At 34.6% G+C, this 26,122-nt stretch overlaps 1 protein-coding gene across 1 annotated transcript; it reads left to right on the top strand.

Annotated features, from left to right (window-relative positions):
- The first annotated feature begins 5,571 nt into the window (after nt 1-5,571).
- LOC134687784 (charged multivesicular body protein 2a-like) lies at nt 5,572-25,605 on the top strand. The gene is made up of 4 exons (XM_063548241.1): nt 5,572-5,632; nt 6,120-6,299; nt 20,865-20,977; nt 25,500-25,605. The coding sequence occupies exons 1-4, from the start codon at nt 5,630-5,632 to the stop codon at nt 25,603-25,605; spliced, it is 402 nt and encodes a 133-aa protein (XP_063404311.1). The 5' UTR covers nt 5,572-5,629.
- The last annotated feature ends 517 nt before the right edge of the window (nt 25,606-26,122 follow it).

The raw sequence follows: 26,122 nt of genomic DNA, 5'->3' as shown, positions 1-26,122 counted from the left end.
AGATTGTCAATAAGGAGATGTGGTATGATTGTCAATATAGGGCTGTGGTAAGATTGTCAATAAGGAGATGTGGTATTATTGTCAATAAACAGACGTAGTGAAAAAAAAGATGTGCGTGGTATGATCGTCAATATGGAGGTGTGGTAAGATTGTCAATACGGCCTAGCCACAATCAGATGTGCATTTTGTGTTTCACATGAAGTCAAAAATGAGTATCACCTCAGTGAAAAACTCTCTTGATATCTTGGTTCAAAAATGGTTTAAATTATGAAAAATTTCTATCGTTAGGCTAACACTGGAAGCGTTTATATAATAACATGCAGTTTTTGGAAAAAAATGTTTAATATTTTTATTAAATAAATGGTGTTTAAAAACTGCATAATTTTCTTTAATGGTTGCCTTCAAGACATGGTCACCAGTGTCAGATTCTTGGTCAATGACAAAGACAACAAAATATGTTTAGAATTATTGAATATCAACTATTTTAATTGAAAAAATTTTGACAAGAACATGTTTAACTCACAGTTATTTCAAACAACAGTAGCTTTCTTTGATTATAAATCTTATCTGATAGAACTGTATCTAAACTTATCTATAAATAACAAAACTTCCAAAAAAAACCTTTCTTTTGATGTATAGAACATTAAAATAACTTGATGCATATTCTTACAATAAACAATCAAACTTAGCAATACAATTTATATGTTTTGTCTACGGACAAGACATTGTATTCGTATTTAATGAAATGTATTATTAAAACCTAATTTTGATATAGCTGAAAGTGTTCTCTTGAAAAAATAACCATACATTTTATCAGGTTTACCTAGCAAATGATGCTCAACTTCGAAGAAAATGATTTCAAAAACATTTTGATAATGTCTACGGACAAGACATTTTATTGATATTCAATTAAATGCTTGTAAAGATGATTGTTAAAGTTAAGATGAAAAGTTACCAAATAAATTTTAAGCTGTGTTTTTTAAATTTTGGAAAATATAAAAATGTACCCATAATTCTTTACATATCTCAATAATTTATTGATTAAGCCAAAGTGAAGACATATTTTTAACTGAAATTCATTCATCTGACTGTTTAAAACAATCAAAATATTATCAAAACTCAATTTTGACATAATTGAATGTGTTCTCTTGAACAAATAACCTACATTGTACCTATCAAATTAGGCTGAACTCCAGGAAATTGGATACAAATATATTGTGGTAATGTCTACGGACAAGACAATTTCAGTTAAAAACAAAAATTGTTAGAATTAATTGTGACTTGATTTATGTTGAAAATACTGAGTTTTAATTTGAATACTAGATAACTTTCATCACCTATAAATAAGGTTTAAGTTCCATAGCAGACAAATAATTGAATTTAATACTTGGTATGTACAAGTGTCTTGTCCGTAGACATTTCCTCATATGCTGTTAATACTAAAAATCAAAAGATAAAGATAGAGAGAGAGAAAGACTTTTTCTTCAATTGATTTAGTTAATCTTTAAAGGTATGCAACAACTGGAATAAACAATATTGAAGTAAAATAAGGTATGTTTTTTATGACTGATAATCTGCCACTTTTTAAAATCCACTCTGGTAAAGTAATTTTACAAAAATTGAGAACACTTAAATTACCATTTATTTATTAAAATAAAGATATTTCCAAGTTTAAACAACACATAGGCATAATTTAGACCCATAAAGTCAAGCAATATTGATAAAAAGACATGACTACGGACGAGACATTCTGACATATTTTTGAAATTTTTCCTCTATTAATAGATTGTAGAAAAAAATGTTAGTAGTGTTTTCATATCTACAAAAGAACAGGAACTTAGCAATGCAACATTAATGTAATTATGCTTTTGGTTTAATTGGGAATGCATGTCTACGGACAAGACATTTTTTCACTTTATTTGTATATCCAACTTTGATGGCATATATCTCCAGCTAGGGTACTGCAATTTTGATAAATGAGGTAGTTTTTGATAATGTATATATATAGTAGAAGGAAAAACAAAACACATAATAGCATAGATTTGATTCATTTTTCTGTTTTATCACTACACTGAGCAAGCTAAAAAACAAAAGTACAAAATTTCATAACGAACGCATAGTATTCAACTTTTTATCATAACTTTGTAACCACTGAAGATTTTTTGTTGCAACAACCAGTAAAAGAAAGATGAGTAAATTGTCTATAACAGTAAACCAATAATGTAGTTCAAATTAAGTTCACTTGTTAACTATCAATTGATAAAAAACAGCAAAATTTTCATTGAAACAACATAACGTGAAATTTTGCCCATTTTCAGTGTGTATTTTAGTGGTTTTTTTTCAAAACGGTAACAGCTATACATGATATTTGATATTTATTGTGAAACCCTACATTCTGTTTTTCAGTTCAAAGATGTATTACTTATGTAAAGTTTATCTTCTTGTCTTTAGAAGCATATAACACAGACCCAATATGAAATGCATATCTGATCTTGGCTAGGCCGAATAAGGAAAAGTAGTATGATTGTCAATAATCAGACGTAGTAAAAAAAAGATGTGCGTGGTATGATCGTCAATATGGAGATGTGGTAAGATTTTCAATAAGGAAAAATAGTATGATTGTCAATAAACAGACGTAGTAAAAAAAAAGATGTGCGTGGTATGATCGTCAATATGGAGATGTGGTAAGATTGTCAATAAGGAAAAGTAGTCTGATTGTCAATAAACAGATGTATTAAAACAAACAGATGTGCGTGGTATGATCGTCAACGTGGAGATGTGGTAAGATTGTCAATAAGGAAATGTAGTAAGATTGTCAATAAACAGACGTAGTATAACAAACATATGTGCGTGGTATGATCGTCAATGTGAAGATGTGGTAAGATTGTCAATAAGGAAATGTAGTATGATTGTCAATAAACAGACGTAGTAAAAAAAGAGAAGTGCGTAGTATGATTGTTCATAAAGAGTTTTTGCATTATCGTAAAAAAAAGAGAAGTTCATGGTTTGATTTCCAATAAAGAGACGTTCCAGGATTATCAATTAAGATATATTTCATGATTGTCAATAAGGATATTTGGTCATGAAAAAGAAAGTATTATGATGAAAATACTGAAATCCGAGGAAATTCAAATGGACAGTTCCTAATGAAATGGCAAAATCCAAAGCATAAACACATCAAACGAATAGATAACAACTGTCATATTCCTGATCTGTTGACTTATTACAGGTTTTTTTCATATGTTGAAAATTGTGGATAAAACCTGGTTGTATAGCTAACTTAACCTCTCACTTACATGACAGTCACATGTGATTCCCTTATATTGACAACGATTTGTGAACAAAACATTATATATGGTGAAAATGTCAAACATAGGGATGCAACAATCAACATAGTGTTATAATCTTTATCACTGCAAACAAACAAATATTTAAAAAAAGAAGCACACGAAGTCATATAGACAAAACACATTAGTAGAAATGAAAGACAAGAATACGAAAATTACCATTATAGGTCAAAGTACTGGCGTCAACCCAGAGCCTTACTTAACACCGAATAGTAAGCTTTAAGGGCCCTAACATATGACTAGCATATGATTACAATACATTTTCTCAGGTTAAAGCGGATACACAGAACATTTGGTGACACCAAACAATTATAGCATGATTACCAGGAGTATGCAATTTGAACAAATTCCGGTTTCGAGGTTAACAAATTTCCTTCGCCTTACTGCTCTGGGAACTTGTCTACCTTTTAATCTATATTCATAACATTAACCCCTGATATTTATTTCTATAAAATTCTTAGAAAATAGGAAATCGTTAAATTTGTCAAATATAGATACATGATTGTATACGGAAACTGAGAGACTTCATAATCAGAAATTACTATTTAAACAAAATAAAACTAAGATTTTTATCGTTAAAACTTTGAAATCAGGAAACCCGAAAAATTGACATATATAAGCTTTTCTATAATTTGATAAACACATTATACTATTTCACATATCGCATGACATTTGTGATTATTAATGTGTATTTTTATGAAATAAGGAGAGTCGGTATGGTTATCAATGAGACAACTATCCATCATGCTTTTTACGGTATACTGTTGACTGGCTGGTGATAAAGTATTTCGACTACTTAGACCTCATCATGTTCATTTGTAACAGATATATTCCATATAAACTGTTAACCAACTTTAGCACCAGGAACCCATTGTTCAATAGATTACTTATTTACAACAACACTAATTTTTCCATTCTCCCTGTAAAGCTCATGTATAAAATCTGCCTGATATATGATTGCTTATTGAAGAAAAAAAACACGTCTTTCAAACAAGACAAATATGTTGCCAATAAATCAAGTCATGAAGTCATCAATGAAATTTTCTACTGAATCCGATATTTTTTACAGAGTATGATATATCATCCCTAAAAGAAGATATGTGCTTCTGCGTTTGTCATTCTTTCATGTCTTTATATTTGAACAAAGTTGGACAAGTTCTTTAAGTCTTCAAGTTTAAATTCGTCTGCAATGCTTCAGGAAAAAAATCACTGTAAATCGCAAATTGAAAACAAAACCAAATTATTAATGTCTTAAGTAATCACGTCATATAATTTCCAGTGGGTATGAGGTTCACTGGCAATAATTCCAAATCTCTAAATTTGAATACAGAAAAATGTAATCGTTTGAGACATTAAATAATAAACTTTTGTTCGACGAAAACAGAAATTAATGGTAGCCAACATTTTTATATTAGATATAATATTAAATAAAAACAACTATCAGATAAAATAAAACTATACCACTATCAAACGGACGTTCCACTTGTATTTCGTAGAAAAAAGATCGAATATTGTTTTCTGAGTGAATTGTGTACATTTATATTGATTTGTCTACATAATTTTATCGCAATTAAACATATTGTTGAATCTGCATTATTGGAATAACGATCAACATAATTCATTTTTAAGGTAATATAGTATTTCTTATCTTCTGCAACACTAGATATCCCACAAGGAAAGGAAGTCGATTGAATGTCTGTCAACCAAATACGGACGACACATGTGTTCAGCCTGAATTTTTACATTCGGAAAAAGGGGATTCACCGATAGATAAGAATTAGTTTGCCTATCGAGCACTCTTTTTGTAAGTGTGACAACTAAATATTCAAATGAAACATGTCATACAAAATATAGATTGATCCTGTCTTTCATTTTACCATTTCCATTCATGTTTAATGTCCCTTAAATCAATATTTGACAAACTTTGCTTAAGTGGTTGCTTACAATGCCAATTTATCAAGTGTTGTAGAAATTTCAGCCATGACTTTGTGATCTCTTCATTAAAATGAAATATGGGGGATTCTATTATGAACAACTACTCTCATTCCATAGGCTTACAATAAATCTGTTTTCTTTTTAATTTACGATGACTTTTCTTTTCCAGTGTTTTAAGATGTCGATGAAATGGTCATTTAAAAAAAAAGACACCAGAAGAAAGGCTTTCAATTTACAAAAAAAAAATTAAACGAAGCTGTGAGAGCTCTGGATAAGGAAATTTCAAAAAAGAACACCAAGAGAAGAGAGTTTTTGCCGATATTTTTAGAACTGCAAAGAAAGGACAAATGGTTTGTGAAAATCATTGATATTATCTCATTTAATAAAAAAAATGGTCCATTGGTTTCCAAAGTATGATTTTAAATTGAGGACAGGATGCGATTTTTTAGAAAATTTACAATTTTTGAAAATTGTGCTTGCCTCCCGGGTAGGAGATGGATTGAAATTGAACACTAGCCAAAAATATTTAAATTGGCATGCATTTCTGTCATCACAATTGACATATTGCCAACTTCGTGTAAACAGGAGACAATGTTTGTATATACTTACTGAAGAAAAAACTAGTGGCCAGATAATCTCAAAATTTAAGAAGAAAAAGTACTACCAACCCATCTGACAAAATTTGTATGTAATAGTTAAACCAATCAAAATTGTTCTTGTATGTACTTTTTTCAACTAATATGCCATACAACTAATAAGAGTTCACATTGATTAAGAATAAACCGCATTTTGTTTTATGAAATAAATGTCTATATGTTTTTTCTTTCTTTCTTTAAGGATGCTGTAAAGATTGTTGTGAAAGATTTAGTTCTAACAAGACGTTATGTAAAGAAAACTTTTGTGATGAAAGCTAAACTCAAGTCTGTGTCCCTTCATATAGGATCATTACTATCAAATGATTCTATGGTCATTGCAATGAGGGGGCTAGGTAAAACCATGCAAAGTATGGACACACAGGTAAGCCGAAGTGTGTCCAATACCCAATGTTTTGATTTCCGATATTGTCAACATTACAATGTCTACTGTATCGTGTCATTATTGTGATTACAGTGGCTCGTAGCTTTACCCTGTGTTTACATTGTATCGTATGCATACCTAATGTTTACATTGCAGACGTTGCGATATTGACAATATCGAGTCAATATCGTGTGTACATCATGTACATTGTATAACAAGTCTAAACCTTTGTGTGTATATCGTTCACGTCGTATACATCGTAGACATCGCGATATTGACAATAGCGAGTCAACATCGTGTTAATAGTGTTTACCATTGTGGCCATCGTAGACATTGCGATGTTGATAATGACGAGTCAACGTTGAGTTCAAATTGCATGCTTAGTCTATTCCTTTTTAATTACATAGATAGTAAACATCGTGTTTTATTTGTATACTGAGTCTATACCTTTCTATTTACACATTTAACATCGTAGACATAGAGATGTTTACAATACCAAGTTTACATCGTTCACATCGTCAACATTGCGAAATTCCAATTACAGATGGGTGCGATCCTATTCTTGACAAAAGTTAACTTGGAGCAGACTTGTTGACTGCTTTTTAAGTTAACTTGAGAATTTTAAAGCAGACAAGCACGTTAACTTCGTGGTTGTTGGATAAGATCTACGGTCTGCTTTTTTAGGACTGCTGCAGACCTTTCGTCAGGTCTGCTCCAGACCATACCTTTGGGCAAGTCTGCTTTTGACCAGTCCTGAGGACAGGTCTGCTCCAGACCTGTGGACAAGTCTGCTTTTGACCAGTCCTGGTAACAGGTTTGCCCCAGACCAGACCTGTGGACAGGTCTGATATTGACCAGACCTAAAAACAGGTCTGCGTATGACAGATTATCGTGTTTAATAGTCTTTATATCAGACTTTTGCTTTAATTGAAATATGTAAACAACATTCGCATTGTTTTCACCAGATAGAAAATTTCTTTACTCGCTAAACTCTACTAGATATTATATAAAATTCTTCTATTTTTATTTGAGTTATTCTTATATACATAAATCAATGACTATATACAATCGCATAGAGCTATCATAAAGGAAATGATAGTCTTTTTTTTTAAGAAGGCGGATAGAAAGGTTATCCAACATGTCCAACGCATCGGAACAATATTCTTATATACTGGAATATCAACATCATTGTCGACGTTGCTCCGTTCCCCTTTTTTACCTGTCTCTTCCTAAATTTTACTTTATGCGTTTATACGGTTGTAAGAATATTTTATTGTTTTTCAACTTGTTGGCATTGGAGTTACTATTCTTCTTTCCGCATAATATTCTAACAAAAGTTGTACCGTGTCCGGATATATACTGGCACCCTGATTTACGCGAACAAAAAAATGTTGTTATTGTATTGCAGTTTTGTTGTCCATTGAATTATACAATGAATTCTGACATAAAAAATATGGGTGATTAACTTTGCGGGTATATAAATTTACAAATTAAAGTGCACATATGGTCAGTTTTGGTTGATGCGGTCAAATACTTTTGTTGTCATGCATGAGGTATCAAAACTACTGAAATTTTGTTACGTATAAATATTTTGAATAAAATGATGACATAATGGCACCCTAAATTTATGCAAACAAAAAAAATTGTTTTATTGTATTGCAATATTGCTTTCAATTGTATTATATATTGAATCCTGACATGAAAAATATTGCTGATATACTATGCGGGTATAAAGATTTACAAATTAGAGTGCACATTTGGTCAGTTTTGGTTGATGCGGTCAAATAATGTTGTTGTACAAGTCAGCATGAGGTATCAAAACTACTGAAATTTTGTTACGTATCAATATTTTGAATAAAAAGAGGACTTGTTGGCACCTTAAATGCAAACAAAAATTTGAAGTAATGTGTTTAAATGATGCTTTTGTTTTGTATAATAAATTCTATACTGAAATAAAAATATTGCTAATAGTGGCTACATAGATCAAGGATGTATAACTAACATATAATATACGTCCTTTCATATATATACATAAAACCTAGGTATTGGAATAAATATTCAGTGCCCGTTATTATTGTAACCAAGATCGTTTTTTAATTTATAGATTGTCAGATTACACATAAATTTGTGTCATAAGCAACGTTTTATGCTACTTTTACTTTTATTTTCGATGTTTATACTACGAAACAAAAATATTAAAAAATATTTTTTTTTAAATCGATGTAGAGCGGTCCTGGTAACAAGTTAACTTAGTGATGAGCAGACCAGTCTAAGTTAACTTGGAAACAGGTCTGGTATCGTCAGATTTGTCAAAGCAAAAGTTAACTTATGTTAACATTGTAGCAGGACTGGTTTCGACGTTAACTTCTGTTTACTTATGACAGAACTGTTTCGAAGTTAACTTATATCAATAGCGGACCTGTTTCATCATTTAATTTTTGGCAGATATAAATACAAGTCTGCTTTTCAAGTTAACTAGATTTTAGTCCTATGACTGGTCAGAGCAGTCCTAAATCCGGTCACAGGTTAACTCTGACCAGTCCAAATGACTGGTTATCAAGTTAACTTGCTGTACAGGTTAGGACTGCACCCATCTGTAATTGCGAAATATATATATGCCACAAGACATACGTTACATTGAAAATACGACTTGTTAATGATTAGGTTTCTGACATGTTTAACGGGGATCGACTTATAAGGAATCAGCAACAATCCCTTGACTAAATATTGATTCAATGGTTTAATCAATAATAATTTATTTATAATGTTGTATATGTACTTTTGAATTTAATTGTGTTCATTAGCTTTTGAACTGTAAAAGTGGTTTGCATAAGAAAGTAATAAAATATCTTTTTATGCAGATAGGCATTATGTTTTTCCGGTCTATGTGTTCGTTCGTCCGTCCGATCGTCCTTTCGTCCATCTGTCCCTCTTCAGGTTAAAGTTTTTGGTCGAGGTAGTTTTTGATGAAATTAAAGTCCTATTTACTTTAAACTTACTTTACAGGTTCCCTATGATAGGATCTTTCTAATGTAAATGCCAAATTATGATTTGTATCCAATTTTTACGGTCAATTGAACATAGAAAATAATAAAGCGGATTGGTCATCCGTGTAGAAGGACATATTCTTGTTATGGTTATGTTTTGATTTGAAAGACAATCAATTGAATTTGCAACCCTTGTTTCCATGTGTACAAGCTTAAGTTTACATAATAATCTATAGAAACACCAAATTCGAAATCAATGGTGCTTGGAAACACCCAAGATATATTTGTATGATTCAGTTTATTTTTACTACAATGAACATTTTTGTTCGACCCTTCTTCGTGCAACCGGATGTGACGTACCATAATTGGTGAAATAAAACCTTCACAAATATTATATATTATATAATGCTTTCTACCTTATACTATTTTGGACTGTAAAGGACACAATGAAAAAAGGAATTGATTATAACTATGATTTTTGTTTACATTTTTATTGTATTAAAGATCAATTGCAACACGCTGCCTAATCCAGATTTGCAGTTACACATCGTTAACTTTTATTAAGTCCTGTAAGTCGTGAATCAATTGAAAGCTACATGTTCGAGGTGTTAGAAGAGTTCTTTTGGTGGGCTTCCGAAGTAGAATTAATGACTCGTCAAAGATGTGGGTTACGGTTAGCTCTACGTAGCACCAGCCTAGGGTAGTATGAATATTCACGAGTTTTATAAAGCAACGCGAGATACGAGATCACGTCATTGGCGCGATAATTATCTGAAAGAACTCTCAGCAAGCGGTAAAAAAACAAAAAAATGTTCAGAACTTAGCTCCTAAGATGACGGGCATATATCACTGGAACAGAGACGATGTGAAAACTAGATAATAAGCGCTTTGAATATTGAATTAGCTTAGATATTGTACCGAGACAGCAATTATTATTGGCATTCAAAAGACGATTAAAAAAAGGGGGGGAGTTTCACACAACGAAATATGACTATGCATTCGAGGGCTACTCTTTTTGTTAATATGAAAATATACAGAAGAGCTATATTACACCAGCGACAGTAACTATGCGGAAAAAGGGGGGGGGGGGGGGGTTGCTCAAGTCCTGGTCAAACGTCCACATCCATTTGAGAAAAAAAACTTCCCCTTATGCAGAAGATTTATTGGCTATATGTCTGATCTGTAGTCCAGTCCTTATGCTACAGTCATGCCTGGATGATTCCCTTTATAGACCACCAAATTTTCCTCACTAGAGTAGAGGGGGGGAGCAAACCAACCTGTCCCCCCCTAAATCTGTTTTAGAGACACATATACACTTGTATCTTTGTCTCAGAACGAACTAATCTAAAACTAAACCTGAGCCTAACTCAGTAACTGATTAGACCAATAAATATGATGTCTAGAAAGGTTTTTTTGTCATAATTATCTAGACCAATTATGATCCCACCATAAACATATGACCAAAGGCAAAGGGGATGGGAGCTAGTGTGCTTGTTTCATCTTGTGCACAGTTACATGCTTTGGTACATGTACATGTATTTATACAGACATCTGGCTGGTGTAAACCACACAGTCTGACATCCCATTCATATACATTTATTGTACATTTTTTTTTGTATGTAAGGATCCATATGTATATTTAGCTGCCTAATCAAATTCTTTTATTGTTCTGATGTGGTTTTTGGAAATCGGCTTTAAATCTGATAAACACAAAGAGTGAAAACCCTCTGACACCTGGGAAGACAGGAAGTATCTTTATTAATAATTTAAATATACTTATATACATGCTCTTGATATGAAAATTTACAAATGATATGTTTTGTTCAAAGTAAGCTGATCACTTTTTGTTTAGTTTTAAGTAAAAACTAGGAGTAAGGGAATTCTGACAATTTAAAAAAAAAATCAATCTAATGTCAAATATATTAATTTCACTAGTCCACTTAACCATGTTAAAACAAAAAGGTAAAGTGCCAGGAGTACATGTATTTATTTTTCTGCATTTCTTGTTTCAGCAACTGCTGTACATTTCCAGTTACTTATTATGTGTTGTGTATTTATTTACAATGGACTATAACACTTTTGAGTGACTTGACAGGTTGATTATATTCATCTATAGAAAAGATACTGGAGAGATTGGTAATAGTTTTGACAGCTGAAACTGAAGGTACACAAATTCAAGTGATCATATAAGCCTTAAAATTCATATAATTAGCCCAGACTAGGGGTCATCAGACATCAGTTATATCAAAAGCCTAGGGTAGTAGTCAATTATAAGGAATCACCAGTTATCAAAATCGATAATGGTCTAGGGTAGTCAATTATCTGAAATGATGAGGTAACACAGCCATGTCACTAGCCTAGGGTAGTGCCCATTATTCAGGAATCACTAGTTACAGTCATATCACGACTAGCCTAGGGTAGTGCCCAAATATCAGGAATCACCAGCTGTGAACAAAGTCATGTCACTAGCCTAGGTTAGTGGTCAATTATCTTGAATGATCAGTCAACAAAGTCATGTCATTAGCCTAGGGTAGTGGTCAATTATCTGGAGTGATCAGTGAGCAAAGTCATGTCACTAGCCTAAGGTAGTGGTCAATTATCGGGAGTGATCAGTCAACAAAGTCATGTCACTACCCTAGGGTAGTGGTCAATTATCTAGAGTGATCAGTCAACAAAGCCATGTCACTAGCCTAGGGAAGTGGTCAATTATCTGGAGTGATCAGTCAACAAAGCCATGTCACTAGCCTAGGGAAGTGGTCAATTATCTTGAGTGATCAGTCAACAAAGTCATGTCACTAGCCTAGGGTTGTGGTCAATTATCTGGAGTGATCAGTCAGTAAAGTCATGTCACTAGCCTAGGGTAGTGGTCAATTATCTTGAATGATCAGTCAACAAAGTCATGTCATTAGCCTAGGGTAGTGGTCAATTATCTGGAGTGATCAGTCAGCAAAGTCATGTCACTAGCCTAAGGTAGTGGTCAATTATCTGGAGTGATCAGTCAACAAAGTCATGTCACTACCCTAGGGTAGTGGTCAATTATCTAGAGTGATCTGTCAACAAAGCCATGTCACTAGCCTAGGGAATTGGTCAATTATCTGCAGTGATCAGTCAACAAAGCCATGTCACTAGCCTAGGGAAGTGGTCAATTATCTTGAGTGATCAGTCAACAATGTCATGTCACTAGCCTAGGGTTGTAGTCAATTATCTGGAGTGATCAGTTAACAAAGTCATGTCACTACCTTAGGGAATTGGTCAATTATCTGGAGTGATCAGTCAACAAAGCCATGTCACTAGCCTAGGGTAGTGGTCAATTATCTGGAAAGATCAGACAACAAAGTCATGTCACTAGCCTAGGGTAGTGGTCAATTATCTAGAGTGATCAGGTAACAAATCCATGTCACTAGCCTAGGGAAGTGGTCAATTATCTGGAGTGATCAGTCAACAAAGTCATGTCACTAGCCTAGGGAAGTGGTCAATTATCTGGAGTGATTAGTCAACAAAGCCATTTCACTAGCCTAGGGAAGTGGTCAATTATCTGGAGTGATCAGTCAACAAAATCATGTCACTAGCCTAGGGTAGTGGTCAATTAACAGGAATGATCAGTCAACAAAGTCATGTCACAAGCCTAGGGAAGTGGTCAATCATCTGGAGTGATCAGTCAAAAAAGTAATGTCACTAGCCTTGGGAAATGGTCAATTATCTGGAGTGATCAGTCAACAAATTCATGTCACTAGCCTAGGGTTGTGGTCAATTATCTTGAATGATCAGTCAACAAAGTCATGTCACTAGCCTAGGGTAGTGGTCAACTATCTGGAGTGAACAGTCAACAAAGTCATGTCACTAGCATTGGGTAGTGGTCAATCATCTGGAGTGATCAGTCAACAAAATCATGTCACTAGCCTAGGGTAGTGGTCAATTAACTGGAGTGATCAGTCAACAAAGTCATGTCACAAGCCTAGGGAAGTGGTCAATCATCTGGAGTGATCAGTCAAAAAAGTAATGTCACTAGCCTTGGGAAATGGTCAATTATATGGAGTGATCAGTCAACAAATTCATGTCACTAGCCTAGGGTAGTGGTCAATTATCTGGAGTGATCAGTCAACAAATTCATGTCACTAGCCTAGGGTTGTGGTCAATTATCTTGAATGATCAGTCAACAAAGTCATGTTACTAGCCTAGGGTAGTGGTCAACTATCTGGATTGAACAGTCAACAAAGTCATGTAACTAGCATTGGGAAGTGGTCAATTATCTTGAATGATTAGTTAACATAGTCATGTCACTAGCCTAGGAAAATGGTCAATTATCTGGAGTGATCAGTCAACAAAATCATGTCACTAGCATTGGGAAGTGGTCAATTATCTTGATGATTAGTGGTCAATTATCTGGAGTGATCAGTTAACAAAACCATGTCACTAGCCTAGGGAAATGGTCAATTATCTGGAGTGATCAGTTAACAAAATCATGTCACTAGCCTAGGGAAATGGTCAATTATCTGGAGTGATCAGTCAACAAAGTCATGTCACTAGCCTAGGGAAGTGGTCAATTATCTGGAGTGATCAGTTAACAAAATCATGTCACTAGCCTAGGGTAGTGGTCAATCATCTGGAGTGATCAGTCAATAGTCATGTCACTAGCCTAGGGTAGTGGTCAATCATCTTGAGTGATCAGTCAACAAAGTCATGTCACTAGCCTAGGGTAGTGGTCAATTATCTGGAGTGATCAGTCAACAAAGTCATGTCACTAGCCTAGGGTAGTGGTCAATTATCTAGAGTGATAGGTTAACAAATCCATGTCACTAGCCTAGGGTAGTTGTCAATTATCTGGAGTGATCAGTCAACAAAGCCATGTCACTAGCCTAGGGTAGTGGTCAACTATCTGGAGTGATCAGTCAATAAAGTCATGTCACTAGCATTGGGTAGTGGTCAATTATCTTGAATGATCAGTTAACAAAGTCATGTCACTAGCCTAGGGAAGTGGTCAATTATCTGCAGAGATCAGTCAACAAAGTAATTGTACTAGCCTTGGGAAGTGGTCAATTATTTGGAGTGATCAGTCAACAAATTCATGTCACTAGCCTAGGGCAGTGGTCAATTATCTTGAATGATCAGTCAACAGAGTCATGTTACTAGCCTAGGGAAGTGGTCAATTATCTGGAGTGATCAGTAAACAAAGCCATGTCACTATCCAGCAGGCGAGGATAATGCCCAATTATCAGGAATCACCAGTGAACAAAGTCATTTCACTAGCATTGGTTAGTGGTCAGTTATCTTGAATGATCAGTTAACAAAGTCATGTCACTAGCATAGAAGAGTGGTCAATTATCTGGATTGATCAGTCACTAAAATCATATCTGTAGCATAGGGTAGTGGTCAATTATCTTGAATGATCAGTTAACAAAGTCATGTCACTAGCATAGGTGAGTGGTCAATTATCTGGAGTGATCAGTCACTATAATCATATATGTAGCCTAGGGTAGTGGTCAATTATCTTGAATGATCAGTTAACAAAGTCATGTCACTAGCCTAGGGTAGTGGTCAATTATCAGGGATCACCAGTTAACAATTTCGTGTCTATTGTCAGTAATCTGCAGTTATCAGAGTCTTGTCACTAGCCTATAGAAGTGGTCAATTGATAGGAGTGATCACTAGGTAAGTGGTGTTGTCACTAACTTAGGGATGTTGTAAGTAATGTGTCATTAGCCTAGGGGTGCGGTCAGTATGTGTCACGAACATAGGGATGTAGTCACTAGTGTGTCACCAGCTGAGGGGTTTTGTCAGTAATGTGACACTTGCCTAGAAATGTTTTCACTCATGCACTAATCTAGGGTAGTTGTCAGAAACTTGTCGTATCATTAGCAAACGGTAGTTGTCAGTAACATGTCATATAACTAGTTTAAGGAAGTTGTCAGTAACATGTTATATAACTAGTTTAAGGAAGTTGTCAGTGGTGTGTCAATAGCCTAGGGTTGACATAGGCTGTCACTAACATATCACTAGCCTATTGGTGTTGTCAATAGTATATCACAAACCTAGGGATAGTGTCAGTAATGCGTGGCTAGCCTACGGTTGTTAATGAGATATCACTGTGGTGTTTTTACTAGCCTAGGGATGTTGTTAGTAATGTGTCACTAGCCTAGGGGTGTTGTCAGTAATGAAACACTAGCATAGGAATGTTGTCATTAATGTGTCACCAGCTTAGGGGTGTTGTTAATAATGTCTCACTAGCCTAGAAATAATGTCATTAATGTGTCACACGCTTAATGGCCTAGGGATGTTTTCACTCATGCACCAGCCAAGGGATGTTGTCAGTAATGTGTCAAAAGCCTAGAGGTGTTGTCACAAATGTGTCACAAGCCTAGGGATGTTGTCAGTAATGTTTAACCAGCTTAGGGGTGTTGTCAGTAATGTGTCACTAGCTAAGTGGTTTTGTCAATAACTTAGGGGTGTTGTAAGTAATGTGTCACTAGCCTAGGGGTGCTGTCATTAATGTGTCACGAGCAAAGGGATGTAGTCACTAGTGTGTCACCAGCTGAGGCGTGTAGTCAGTAATGTGCCGCTAGCCTAAAAATGTTTTCATTCATGCACTTGCCTACGGGTGTTGTCATTTATGTGTCGCTAGCCTGTTGGTGTTGTCAGTAATGTGTCACAAGCAAAGAGGTGTTGTCACTAATGTGTCAAAAGCCTAGGGATGTTGTCAGTAATGTGTAACAAGCTTAGGGGTATTGTCAGTAATGTATCACTAGCTAAGTGGTGTTGTCAATAACTTAGGGGTGTTGTTAGTAATGTGTCACTAGCCTAGGCGTGCTGTCAGTAATGTGTCACGAGCAAAGGGATGAAGTCATAAGTGTGTCACCAGCTGAGGCGTGTAGTCAGTAATGTATCGCTAGCCTTGAAATGTTTTCACTCATGCACCTGCCTTAGGGGTGTTGTCAGTTATGTGTCGCTGGCCTAGTGGTGTTGTCAGTAATGTGTCACAAGCCAAGAGGTGTTGTCACTAATGTGTCATTAGCCTAGGGATGTTGTCAGCAATGTGTCACAAACCAAGAGGTGTTGTCACTTATGTGTCACTAGCCTAAGGATGTTGTCAGTAATGTGTCACAAGCCAAGAGGTGTTGTCACTAATGTGTCACTAGCCTAGGGATGTTGTCAGTAATGTGTAACAAGCTTAGGGGTATTGTCAATAATGTTTCACTAGCTTATGGATGTTTTTGTAATGTTTCACTAGCCTAGGGTTCTGTCAGTAATATGTCACGAGCATAGTGAGGTAATCTTTTATGTGTCACCAGCTAAGGGGTGTTGTCAGTAATGTGTAACTAGACTAGGGGTGTTTTCACTCATGCACCAGCATAGGGGTGTTGTTAGGTATGTGTCAGTGTTACTAGCTTGGTAGTGTTGTCAGTAACGCGTTACAAGCCTAGGTTTGATAATTTATATCACTAGTATATGAATATTGTCAATAATGTGTCACCAGCCTAAGTGTGACGCCAGTATTGTGTCACTAGCCTAGTGGTGCTGTCAGTAGTGTGTCACTAGTCTAGAACTGTTGTCAGTGATGTGTCACCATTCTGGAAATGTCAGTAATGTGTCAACAGCCTAGTGGTGTTGTCAGTAATGTGTCACTAGTCTACGGGTGTTGTCAATAATGTGTCACCAGCCTGGGGGTTGTCAGTAAAGTGTCACCAGCCTAGGTGTGACGCAAGTAATGTGTCACTACCCTAGGTTTGTCAATTATATATCACTAGCATAGCGGTGTCAATAATGTGTGACCAGCCGAAGGACATTGTCTGTACACGTCAAGAGCCTATTGGTGTAAATAATAAATCACTAGCCTAAGGATGTTGTCATTAATGTGTAACAAGCCTATGGGTATTGTCAGTAATGTGTCACAAGCCTAAGGTTTTCAATAATATATCACAAGCCTAGGGGTGTTGGCAGTAATGTGTCACTAGCCTAGGGTTGTCAATAATATATCACACGCCTATGGGTGTTGTCAGTAATGTGTCACTAGCCTAGAGTTGTCAATAATATATCACAAGCCTAGGGGTATTGTCAGTAATGTGTCACTAGCCTAGGTTTGTTAATTATATATCACTAGCATAGGGGTGTCAATAATATATCAAAAGCCTACGGCTGTTGTCAGTAATATATCACTAGCCTAGGGTTGTCAATAATATATCACTAGCATAGGAGTGTTGTCAGTAATGTATCATTATCCTAATCATGAAAAAAATGTTGTTTTAAAATGATTAAAAAAGAAATACTAGTAAGGAAATTGTAATATTTTTTTCTTAGCTTTAGCCAAGGAGATGTAGTGTACAGGTCCAATTGACAGCATTCAAACAACTCAAGTACGTACAGTTTCTAAAAAAAGATTAATCATTATTCAACAAGGTTAACTGGATTTCAAACTGGCTTATTATACATGAATGTCATCATGACTGCTTCTACTTAAATGGTAGAACTACGTTTGGTAACTGATCACTACCCTATGGTGGTGACATGACTTCGTTAACTGGTCATTCCTGATAACAGACCAATACCCTAGCTATAGGCTAGTAACATGACTTTGTTAAATGATCATTTCAGATAATCGACCACTACCCAATGCTAGCCGTAAGCGATATGAATTTGTTAAATGATCACTGATGATAATTGACCACTACCCTAGGCTAGTGACATGACTTTGTTGACTGATCACTCCAGATAATTGACCACTTCCCTAGGCTAGTGACATGACTATGTTAACTGATCATTCCAGATAATTGACCACTACCCTAGGCTAGTGACATGACTTTGTTGACTGATCACTCCAGATAATTGACCCACTTCCCTAGGCTAGTGACATGACTATGTTAACTGATTGTCAAGATAATTGACCACTACCCAATGCTAGTGACATGACTTTGTTGACTGATCACTCCAGATAATTGACCACTTCCCTAGGCTAGTGACATGACTTTGTTGACTGATCACTCCAGATAATTGACCAAAACTCTAGGCTAGTGACATGACTTTGTTGACTGATCACTCCAGATAATTGATGACTTCCCTAGGCTAGTGACATGATTTTTTTGACTGATCACTCCAGATAATTGACCACTTCCCTAGGCTAGTGACATGACTATGTTACCTGATCACTCCAGATAATTGACCACTTCCCTAGGCTAGTGACATGATTTTGTTGTCTGATCACTCCAGATAATTGACCCACTTCCCTAGGCTAGTGACATGACTATGTTAACTGATTATCAAGATAATTGACCACTACCCAATGCTAGTGACATGAATTTGTTGACTGATCACTCCAGATAATTGACCACTTCCATAAGGTAGTGACATGACTTTGTTGACTGATCACTCCAGATATTTGACCACTTCCCTCGGCTAGTGACATGACTTTGTTGACTGATCATTCCAGATAATTGACCATTACCCTAGGCTAGTGACATGGCTTTGTTGACTGATCTGACACTCCAGATAATTGACCACAACCCTAGGCTAGTGACATGACTTTGTTGACTGATCACTCCAGATATTTGACCACTTCAGATAGTTGACCACTACCCTAGGCTAGTGACACGATTCTGTTGACTGATCACTCCAGATAATTGACCACTTCCCTAGGCTAGTGAAATGAATTTGTTGACTGATCACTCCAGATAATTGTAATTGACCACTACCCTAGTCTAGTGACATGAATTTGTTGACTGATAACTCCAGATAGTTGACCACTTCCCTAGGCTAGTGACATGACTATGTTAACTGATCATTCAAGATAATTGACCACTACCCTAGGCTAGTGACATGAGTTTGTTAACTGATCACTTCCCTAGGCTAGTGACATGATATTGTTGACTATCACTCCAGATAATTGACCACTTCCCTAGGCTAGTGACATGATTTTGTTGACTGATCACTCCAGATAATTGACCACTTCCCTAGGCTAGTGACATGACTATGTTACCTGATCACTCCAGATAATTGACCACTTCACTAGGCTAGTGACATGCTTTTGTTGACTGATCACTCCAGATAATTGACCCACTTCCCTAGGCTAGTGACATGACTATGTTAACTGATCATTCAAGATAATTGACCACTACCCTAGGCTAGTGACATTGCTTTGTTAACTAATCATTTCAGATAATTGACTACCCTAGACCATTATTGATTTTGATAACTGGTGATTCCTTATAATTGACTACTACCCTCGGCTTTTGATATAACTGATGTCTGATGACCCCTAGCTTGGGCTATTTATATGACTTTTAAGGCTTATATGATCACCTGAATTTGTGAACCTTCAATTGCAGCTGTCTTAAACTATTGCCAATCTCTCCAGTATCTTTTTCTATAGATGAATATATTCAACCTGTCCAGTCACTCAAAAGTGTTATAGTCCATTGTAAATAAATACACAACACATAATAAGTAACTGGAAAGGTACAGCAGTTGCTGAAACAAGAAATGCAGAAAAATAAATACATGTACTCCTTGCACTTTACCATTTGGTATCAACATGGTTGAGTGGACTGGTGAAATTAATATATTTGACATTAGATTGATTTTTTTTTAAATGTCAGAATTCCCTTACTCCTAGTTAAAAGTGATCAGCTTACTTTGAACAAAATATTTCTTTTTAAGAGCATGCATATAAGTATATTTAAATTATTGATAAAGATACTTCCTGTCTTCACAGGTGTCAGAGGGTTTTTACTCTTTGTGTTTATCTTATTAAAAGAAAAAAAACCCACATCAGAACAATAAAAGAATTTGAGTAGGCAGCTAAATATACATATGGATTTTTTTCAAATGGATGTGGACGATTGACCAGCACCCCCTCCCCTAGTGAGAAAAAATTTGGTGGTTTATAAAGGGAATCATCCAGAAATGACTGTAGCATAGGGACTGGACTATAGATCAGACATATACCAATAAATCTTTTGCATATGAGCACAGGAGTTTGAAATCCTATCAATAACGGGTTAAAAATATACCAAAGTCGACTATCATAGTAGAGCTTCTTCTCGAAGTGAACATTTTTTTGTATTGTTTACCGCTTGCTGAGAGTTCTTTCAGATAATTATCGCGCCAATGACGTGATCTCGTATCTCGCGTTGCTTTATAAAATGCATGAATATTCATACTACCCTAGGCTGGTGCTACGTAGAGCTAAAGGTGGGTGACACTGCCATTCATCGAATCGATGATCATCGATCAAAAAACTTACACGTTGCGGGTACTGAATGATCATACCCTACAAACTGCAAAATGTTAATGACTCATTTTTGGGAAACTTTGTAGAAGAAAGGTTAAAGTTGGCAAAGGGACATTCAAACTCATAAGTTGAAAATTAACTGACAACGACATGGCTAAAAATAAGACTAACAAACAAAGGTACACAAAACATAACACAGAAAACTAAAGACTGAACAAAACGACGATACCAACAACTGGTGGTACTAATGAGAAAATACAATATACCTGTATTTGCAAATAAATTATCAACCAATGGAAATTGCTGTAAGAGAGTTTAATTGCAACCAAAGCAATATACAAATTTGTATCAATTTTGTAGTTAATGCTTACACATCTGAAAAAGATAATAGTAGTGTTTGAGCAACAATTTAAAATGAAAGAAAAAGAAGAAGAAAGTATTAATGAAGACGACGAAGATGAAATGAATGTAAGGTATGTTGACATCAAAAGTATTTTCCATTTGACAGCACTAATTTTTGAAAAGATTGAAAAAAAAAAATGGAAATGGGGAATGTGTCAAAGGACAAAAACTCGACCAAAGAACTGATAACAGCAGGTGGCCACCAATGTTTTGATTTTGTTTTTATAGAACATTAAACGCTCAGAAAATTACGACTTTGCTTTGAAAAGTCGACATTAACAATCAGATACATTTAGTTTGTCAAATAAAACCCAACAAAAAACCTCAGAAACCATTTGACAGAAAGTTGCATATATATAAAAGCCCACAAAAGACCAAAATGACATTAACAACTATAGATCACCGTACGGCCTTCAACAATGAGCAAAGCCCATACCGCATAGTCGGCTATAAAAGGCCCCGATATGACAATGTAAAACAATTCAAACGAGAAAACAAACGGCCTTATTTAAATAATAAAAATGAACGAAAAACGAATATGTAAAACACAAACAAACAACAACCACTGAATTACAGGCTCCTGATTTGGGACAGACACATACATAAATAATGTGGCGGGATTAAACATGTAAGCGAGATCCCAACTACACACTACATCATCATTTTGATTTGACCATACTTTTTTTGTTAGTAGTTTGACAATGACTACTTGTAAATAGTTATCAAAGGTACCAGGATTATAATTTAGTACGCCAGACGCGCGTTTCGTCTACATAAGACTCATCAGTGACGCTCATATCAAAATATTTATTAAGCCAAACAAGTACAAAGTTGAAGAGCATTGGGGATCCAAAATTCCAAAAAGTTGTTCCAAATACGGCGAAGGTAATCTATACCCGGAACAAGAAAATCCTTAGTTTTTCGAAAAATTCAAAGTTTTGTATACAGGAAATTTATAAAAATGACCACATTATTGATATTCATGTCAACACCGAAGTGCTGACTACTGGGCTGGTGATATTCTCGAGGACGAAACGTCCACCAGCAGTTGCATCTACCCAGTTGTGTAAACCTTTTACAAAAGCTCTTATATTTATTAGGATTGTTTGCCCTCATGTGTACTTGACAATAATATGCACCATTTCGATTTGACAATTTTTTCAGTGACTTTGAGACACTGTTTTTTTTAATTAGTATCAAAATAATGAAAACTTTTGAACACTATTTCTCTTATTTGCATTAGATTTATTCACTCACAATTTTTAAGTATTGAAAAGTGCATTTTCAATATACCCCACTGTAGTTAAATGAAAAAGTCAAACTTCCGTTAAAAATATAATATACATGTAAACTCTGCAGATTTCAGTGTTTATCCAAATCAAAATTACTGATTGAAAAATGTTATAAAAGAGGAGATGTAAATATCTAAGTACACTTTCTAAAATTGAAACAGCTGGAATATGGCTCGATCCCAGTTCCAAAGATGCACTGATTCGGAATTTCATACGAAAACGACACCTTGTAATTACAACTCTCCTAAGACTGTTTGACATACTTGACTGAATTCATGAATTGGTTGCCATCATGTGAAGTTGACCATAATGATAATTATTTTGATTTGACCATTTTTACAGGGGCCATGAGACTTTGTTCATTTTTGTGAGTATGGAAACAATGAATACAACTCCACTAATATCATTTGACAGAAAGCTCACATACTTGATAATGTTGTTTGCAACAATATGTTATTGACCATATTGTACTTTCATTTTGACATGACCATCTAAATGGGGTTATGGGACTTTGATACTTTTTTATACCAACATACCACAATGGTGCATTGTGAACACATGTCTTGGTAATAGTAAGCTTTTTGTGAACTGCTGTGTGTTATTAACCATCAATAATTATACCTTACTTTGGATTTGAATTTTTTATTTGAATTCTAGAATTATTTTATTTACTATCGTAACACATTGACACCTTCCACTAGCAACTTTTCTATGACCCTGTCGTCATGATTTTACAATTTCATGATTGAAATTGAACTTTGGATTACTTATTCTTGTATTGTAGTGTATCACAATTCAATGACACAATTTATCCGCATTTTCTGTCTTTTTGGAGAATAGATACCACACGAATGCTCGAAATACACTTTACAAGTCAGGAAAATGAGAGTGTTGTTTTCTATTCGTTCGATGTTTTTGATCTTTTGATTTTCTAATTGTCAATGTACTTTGCCCGTTTTGAATATTGCTTGGATTTCAGTATTATTATATTTTTTTTTAACCTTTATACGCCCGTTTACGGAAGGTATCATGGTAAAACGTTGTCCGTCAGTCAGTCCGTCCGTGCGTCGTAAACATGTCGGACAATTATTCAAAAACGCTTTAACAAATAACCATAAAACTTTAGTGAATTGTTTGTTTCTATTGGCGTGAGCTTCAATTCGTTCTTAATATATTTTAGGGTTACTGATTTATGGGATTCTTTTCATTAAAAAAGAGGAGTTTTCCAGTTTTTAGACAAGAACTCAAAAATGCTTTCACCAATTTCCAAGAAATGTTGGTGAATTGTTTCCATGGTGAATTGTTTCCATGGTGAATTGTTTCCATCTTTTGAAATGATCTCCCTTCCGATTTTTATAGATTTGAGATTTGTATATGTTGCCGAGTTACGGGATTTTTTTTCACGAAAAGGGAGTGATTTTCCAGATTTCGGACAATATCTTTAAAGTGTTTTGATCAGTTTTCATGAAACGTTGGTGACTGGGTTATAACTACTAAAATAATCTCCCTTTATTTTTTCATTAATTTCTTAAATGACATTGAGAAGTTATTGAACTTTTACTCTTTAATAAGGCAACGGACGCATCTTGCGCTCATGGCACAGCTGTTTATTTTTCATTATGTAATCTATGTTCCTGTTGTATAACTCTAAACTGCACACAAAACTTTATTCCTCAATTGCTCAGCAACGGGGAACATTTCACTGCAGGGAATTAATCTTGTTTAGATCTGTATATAAATCTTTGAGATACATCTTTTTTCCCCAAAAAGATCTAAGACTGGTCCAATTTACACAAAGACTACAATACTATATACTATTGTTCTGAGCTATCAATGTCTTAACTTTCTTTCAGTGATGTCATAGTTTCTCAAGTTTTAGATGAATTAGGTAAGTTCTATTTTACAGAACGGAAAGATACATTGCACAAAATATCACTATGTCAATATGATATTTACACTTTCAATGATGCATTCAAATCTGATCGTCCTAAAACAGGTTTACGTAACTGTGCATAACTACAGGCTTCATAACGAGCGAGATTTTGATATCGCATGATATCAACTCGAGTTGTATAATTTCAAAATAATAATTTCATCCTTTGGCGATTTTGTTATAACTATTGAAATTATATAACGAGAGTTGATATCAAGCGATATCAAATTTTTAAAAGTAGTAAATTTTATGGTTATCAATCTTTTTTTGTTAAATTTGAAATTCTGTGAATCTTTGAGCTAGACTTTTGCACATATCAGTTTGACCTTATATATCCTGTTCCGGCGTCAAGCTTTTACACTAGACAATGTACAAATATTTGAACGTATCAGCATATACATAAATTTGAGAAAATGAAAATTTTGTAGGCGAAAAGTTTGAGTGCTTTTAATATTATTCAAGTAAACATATGTCTGTTGCCAATGAAGAAATTTAAATCGTCATAACTTCTGAACGTCATCAATGACCTAACAAATAGCCAATTTTAAAGCCGAAGTTTCATTGGTAATTCCTATATGACAACCTCGTGTTTTTATGGTACTGATCAATGCACAGTACCAGTATCCGTATTATTTTCATTGCCAAAATTTACTAAACATTTGTCTTCTACTATCCCGAATATTGATATAAGTTGCTGCAAATGTGACCTATTGACAAATTATATAATATTCTGCTCAAACTGGTAAATCTTGCTGTCCTAAAGGTACAGTAAAGTGTGAGCTTTTAATTAACTATGCGTTGAAGGTCTCACTATGCCTTTGTGATATAGAACAGTAGTGTCATTTTCCATGTTACTGTCGGATTCCATTTAAGTGCATTTTTAGACAATTTTGAAAGCTTAGATTTACAGATAATTTTAATAAAACAATAAGAACGTCTTTACAAGGAAAACATCCACTTATAGTACACATGAGGTATTTGGTTGGAAATGAATGCATGTCTCTATGGCCGCAAATGTGTTCTTTTAACAAAATCACCTTGTGTTTATAGTGTCTTACTTTAAATGACCTTTTTAGACTAGTTTGACTTGTTTCTTTGACATAATGTATCTACCTAATAAAAACAATAAAACCATTTGGACAAAATAAAAGTTATATCCATATTTGGTGGAATTCGACACATTTTACTGGACCATATTTCTATCTGAAATGACAACTTTACTTTATTTCAAGCAGAAAATAGGAACATACATTGTAATATATGGATTGTTCAAGTTGAAGATAAAATGAAAATAGAAATTCAGATTAAATGACATTTTGAAATAATTAGCACATTGTTTATAAAAAAAAATGATATCTTTTTTTACAGGTGTACCATCAACAGGGGGAACATTAGTCGCTGGAGAAACAAAGCACCACAAGCAAATGCTACCGGCGGGCGACCTAACGATGCAAAACCTAATCTAGAGGCATGACAAAAAAAAACTCACGAAGACAGTGAAACTTGGATAATAAATAGGCTGTGGTGTATGCAGTATATTATGTTTATTTGGTTTTGTGGTAGTTAGTCATTAGTAATAGACATTATTATAGTTTCCTTTCTTTTTCTTTTCAGACTCCTGTAATCATGAATGATGGTTTGGATTTAAGTTGATATATTAATCATGTATCTACTTGAGAACTCTTTTTAATAATTATTAACTACACTACAGTGTACATGAACAAGACATTTGTGTAGAACGAGACAGCTGTTCGTTTGAAATAGGGAACACTTTTTCATTCATTATTCTTTCACATGCCCATTGTGTATTCCTAGCATGTAAGAAAGAAGCTTTTCAAATGCATATAATATGTACTTGTCAGTTATCTATGCAGATTGTATACAGTATTCTTTCAGTATTTTCAAATAGCTCAGCATAATGTGAAATAGCACTGCTACCCAAAAATTATGAAATTACATTTTTTGATATCTGATATTATTAAATCTATTTT

Source organism: Mytilus trossulus, chromosome 10, assembly GCF_036588685.1.
Source record: "Mytilus trossulus isolate FHL-02 chromosome 10, PNRI_Mtr1.1.1.hap1, whole genome shotgun sequence".
In the NCBI taxonomy this organism is placed as follows: Eukaryota; Metazoa; Mollusca; class Bivalvia; order Mytilida; family Mytilidae; genus Mytilus; species Mytilus trossulus.
This window is presented reverse-complemented; position numbering and strand designations above follow the sequence as displayed.

Excerpts from the sequence above, each read along its gene's own strand:
- LOC134687784 (XM_063548241.1), top strand. Across the intron at positions 6,300-20,864 it reads TGCAAAGTATGGACACACAG|TTAATGCTTACACATCTGAA; the intron begins GTAAGCCGAAGT and ends TCAATTTTGTAG. Across the intron at positions 20,978-25,499 it reads GAAGATGAAATGAATGTAAG|GTGTACCATCAACAGGGGGA; the intron begins GTATGTTGACAT and ends CTTTTTTTACAG.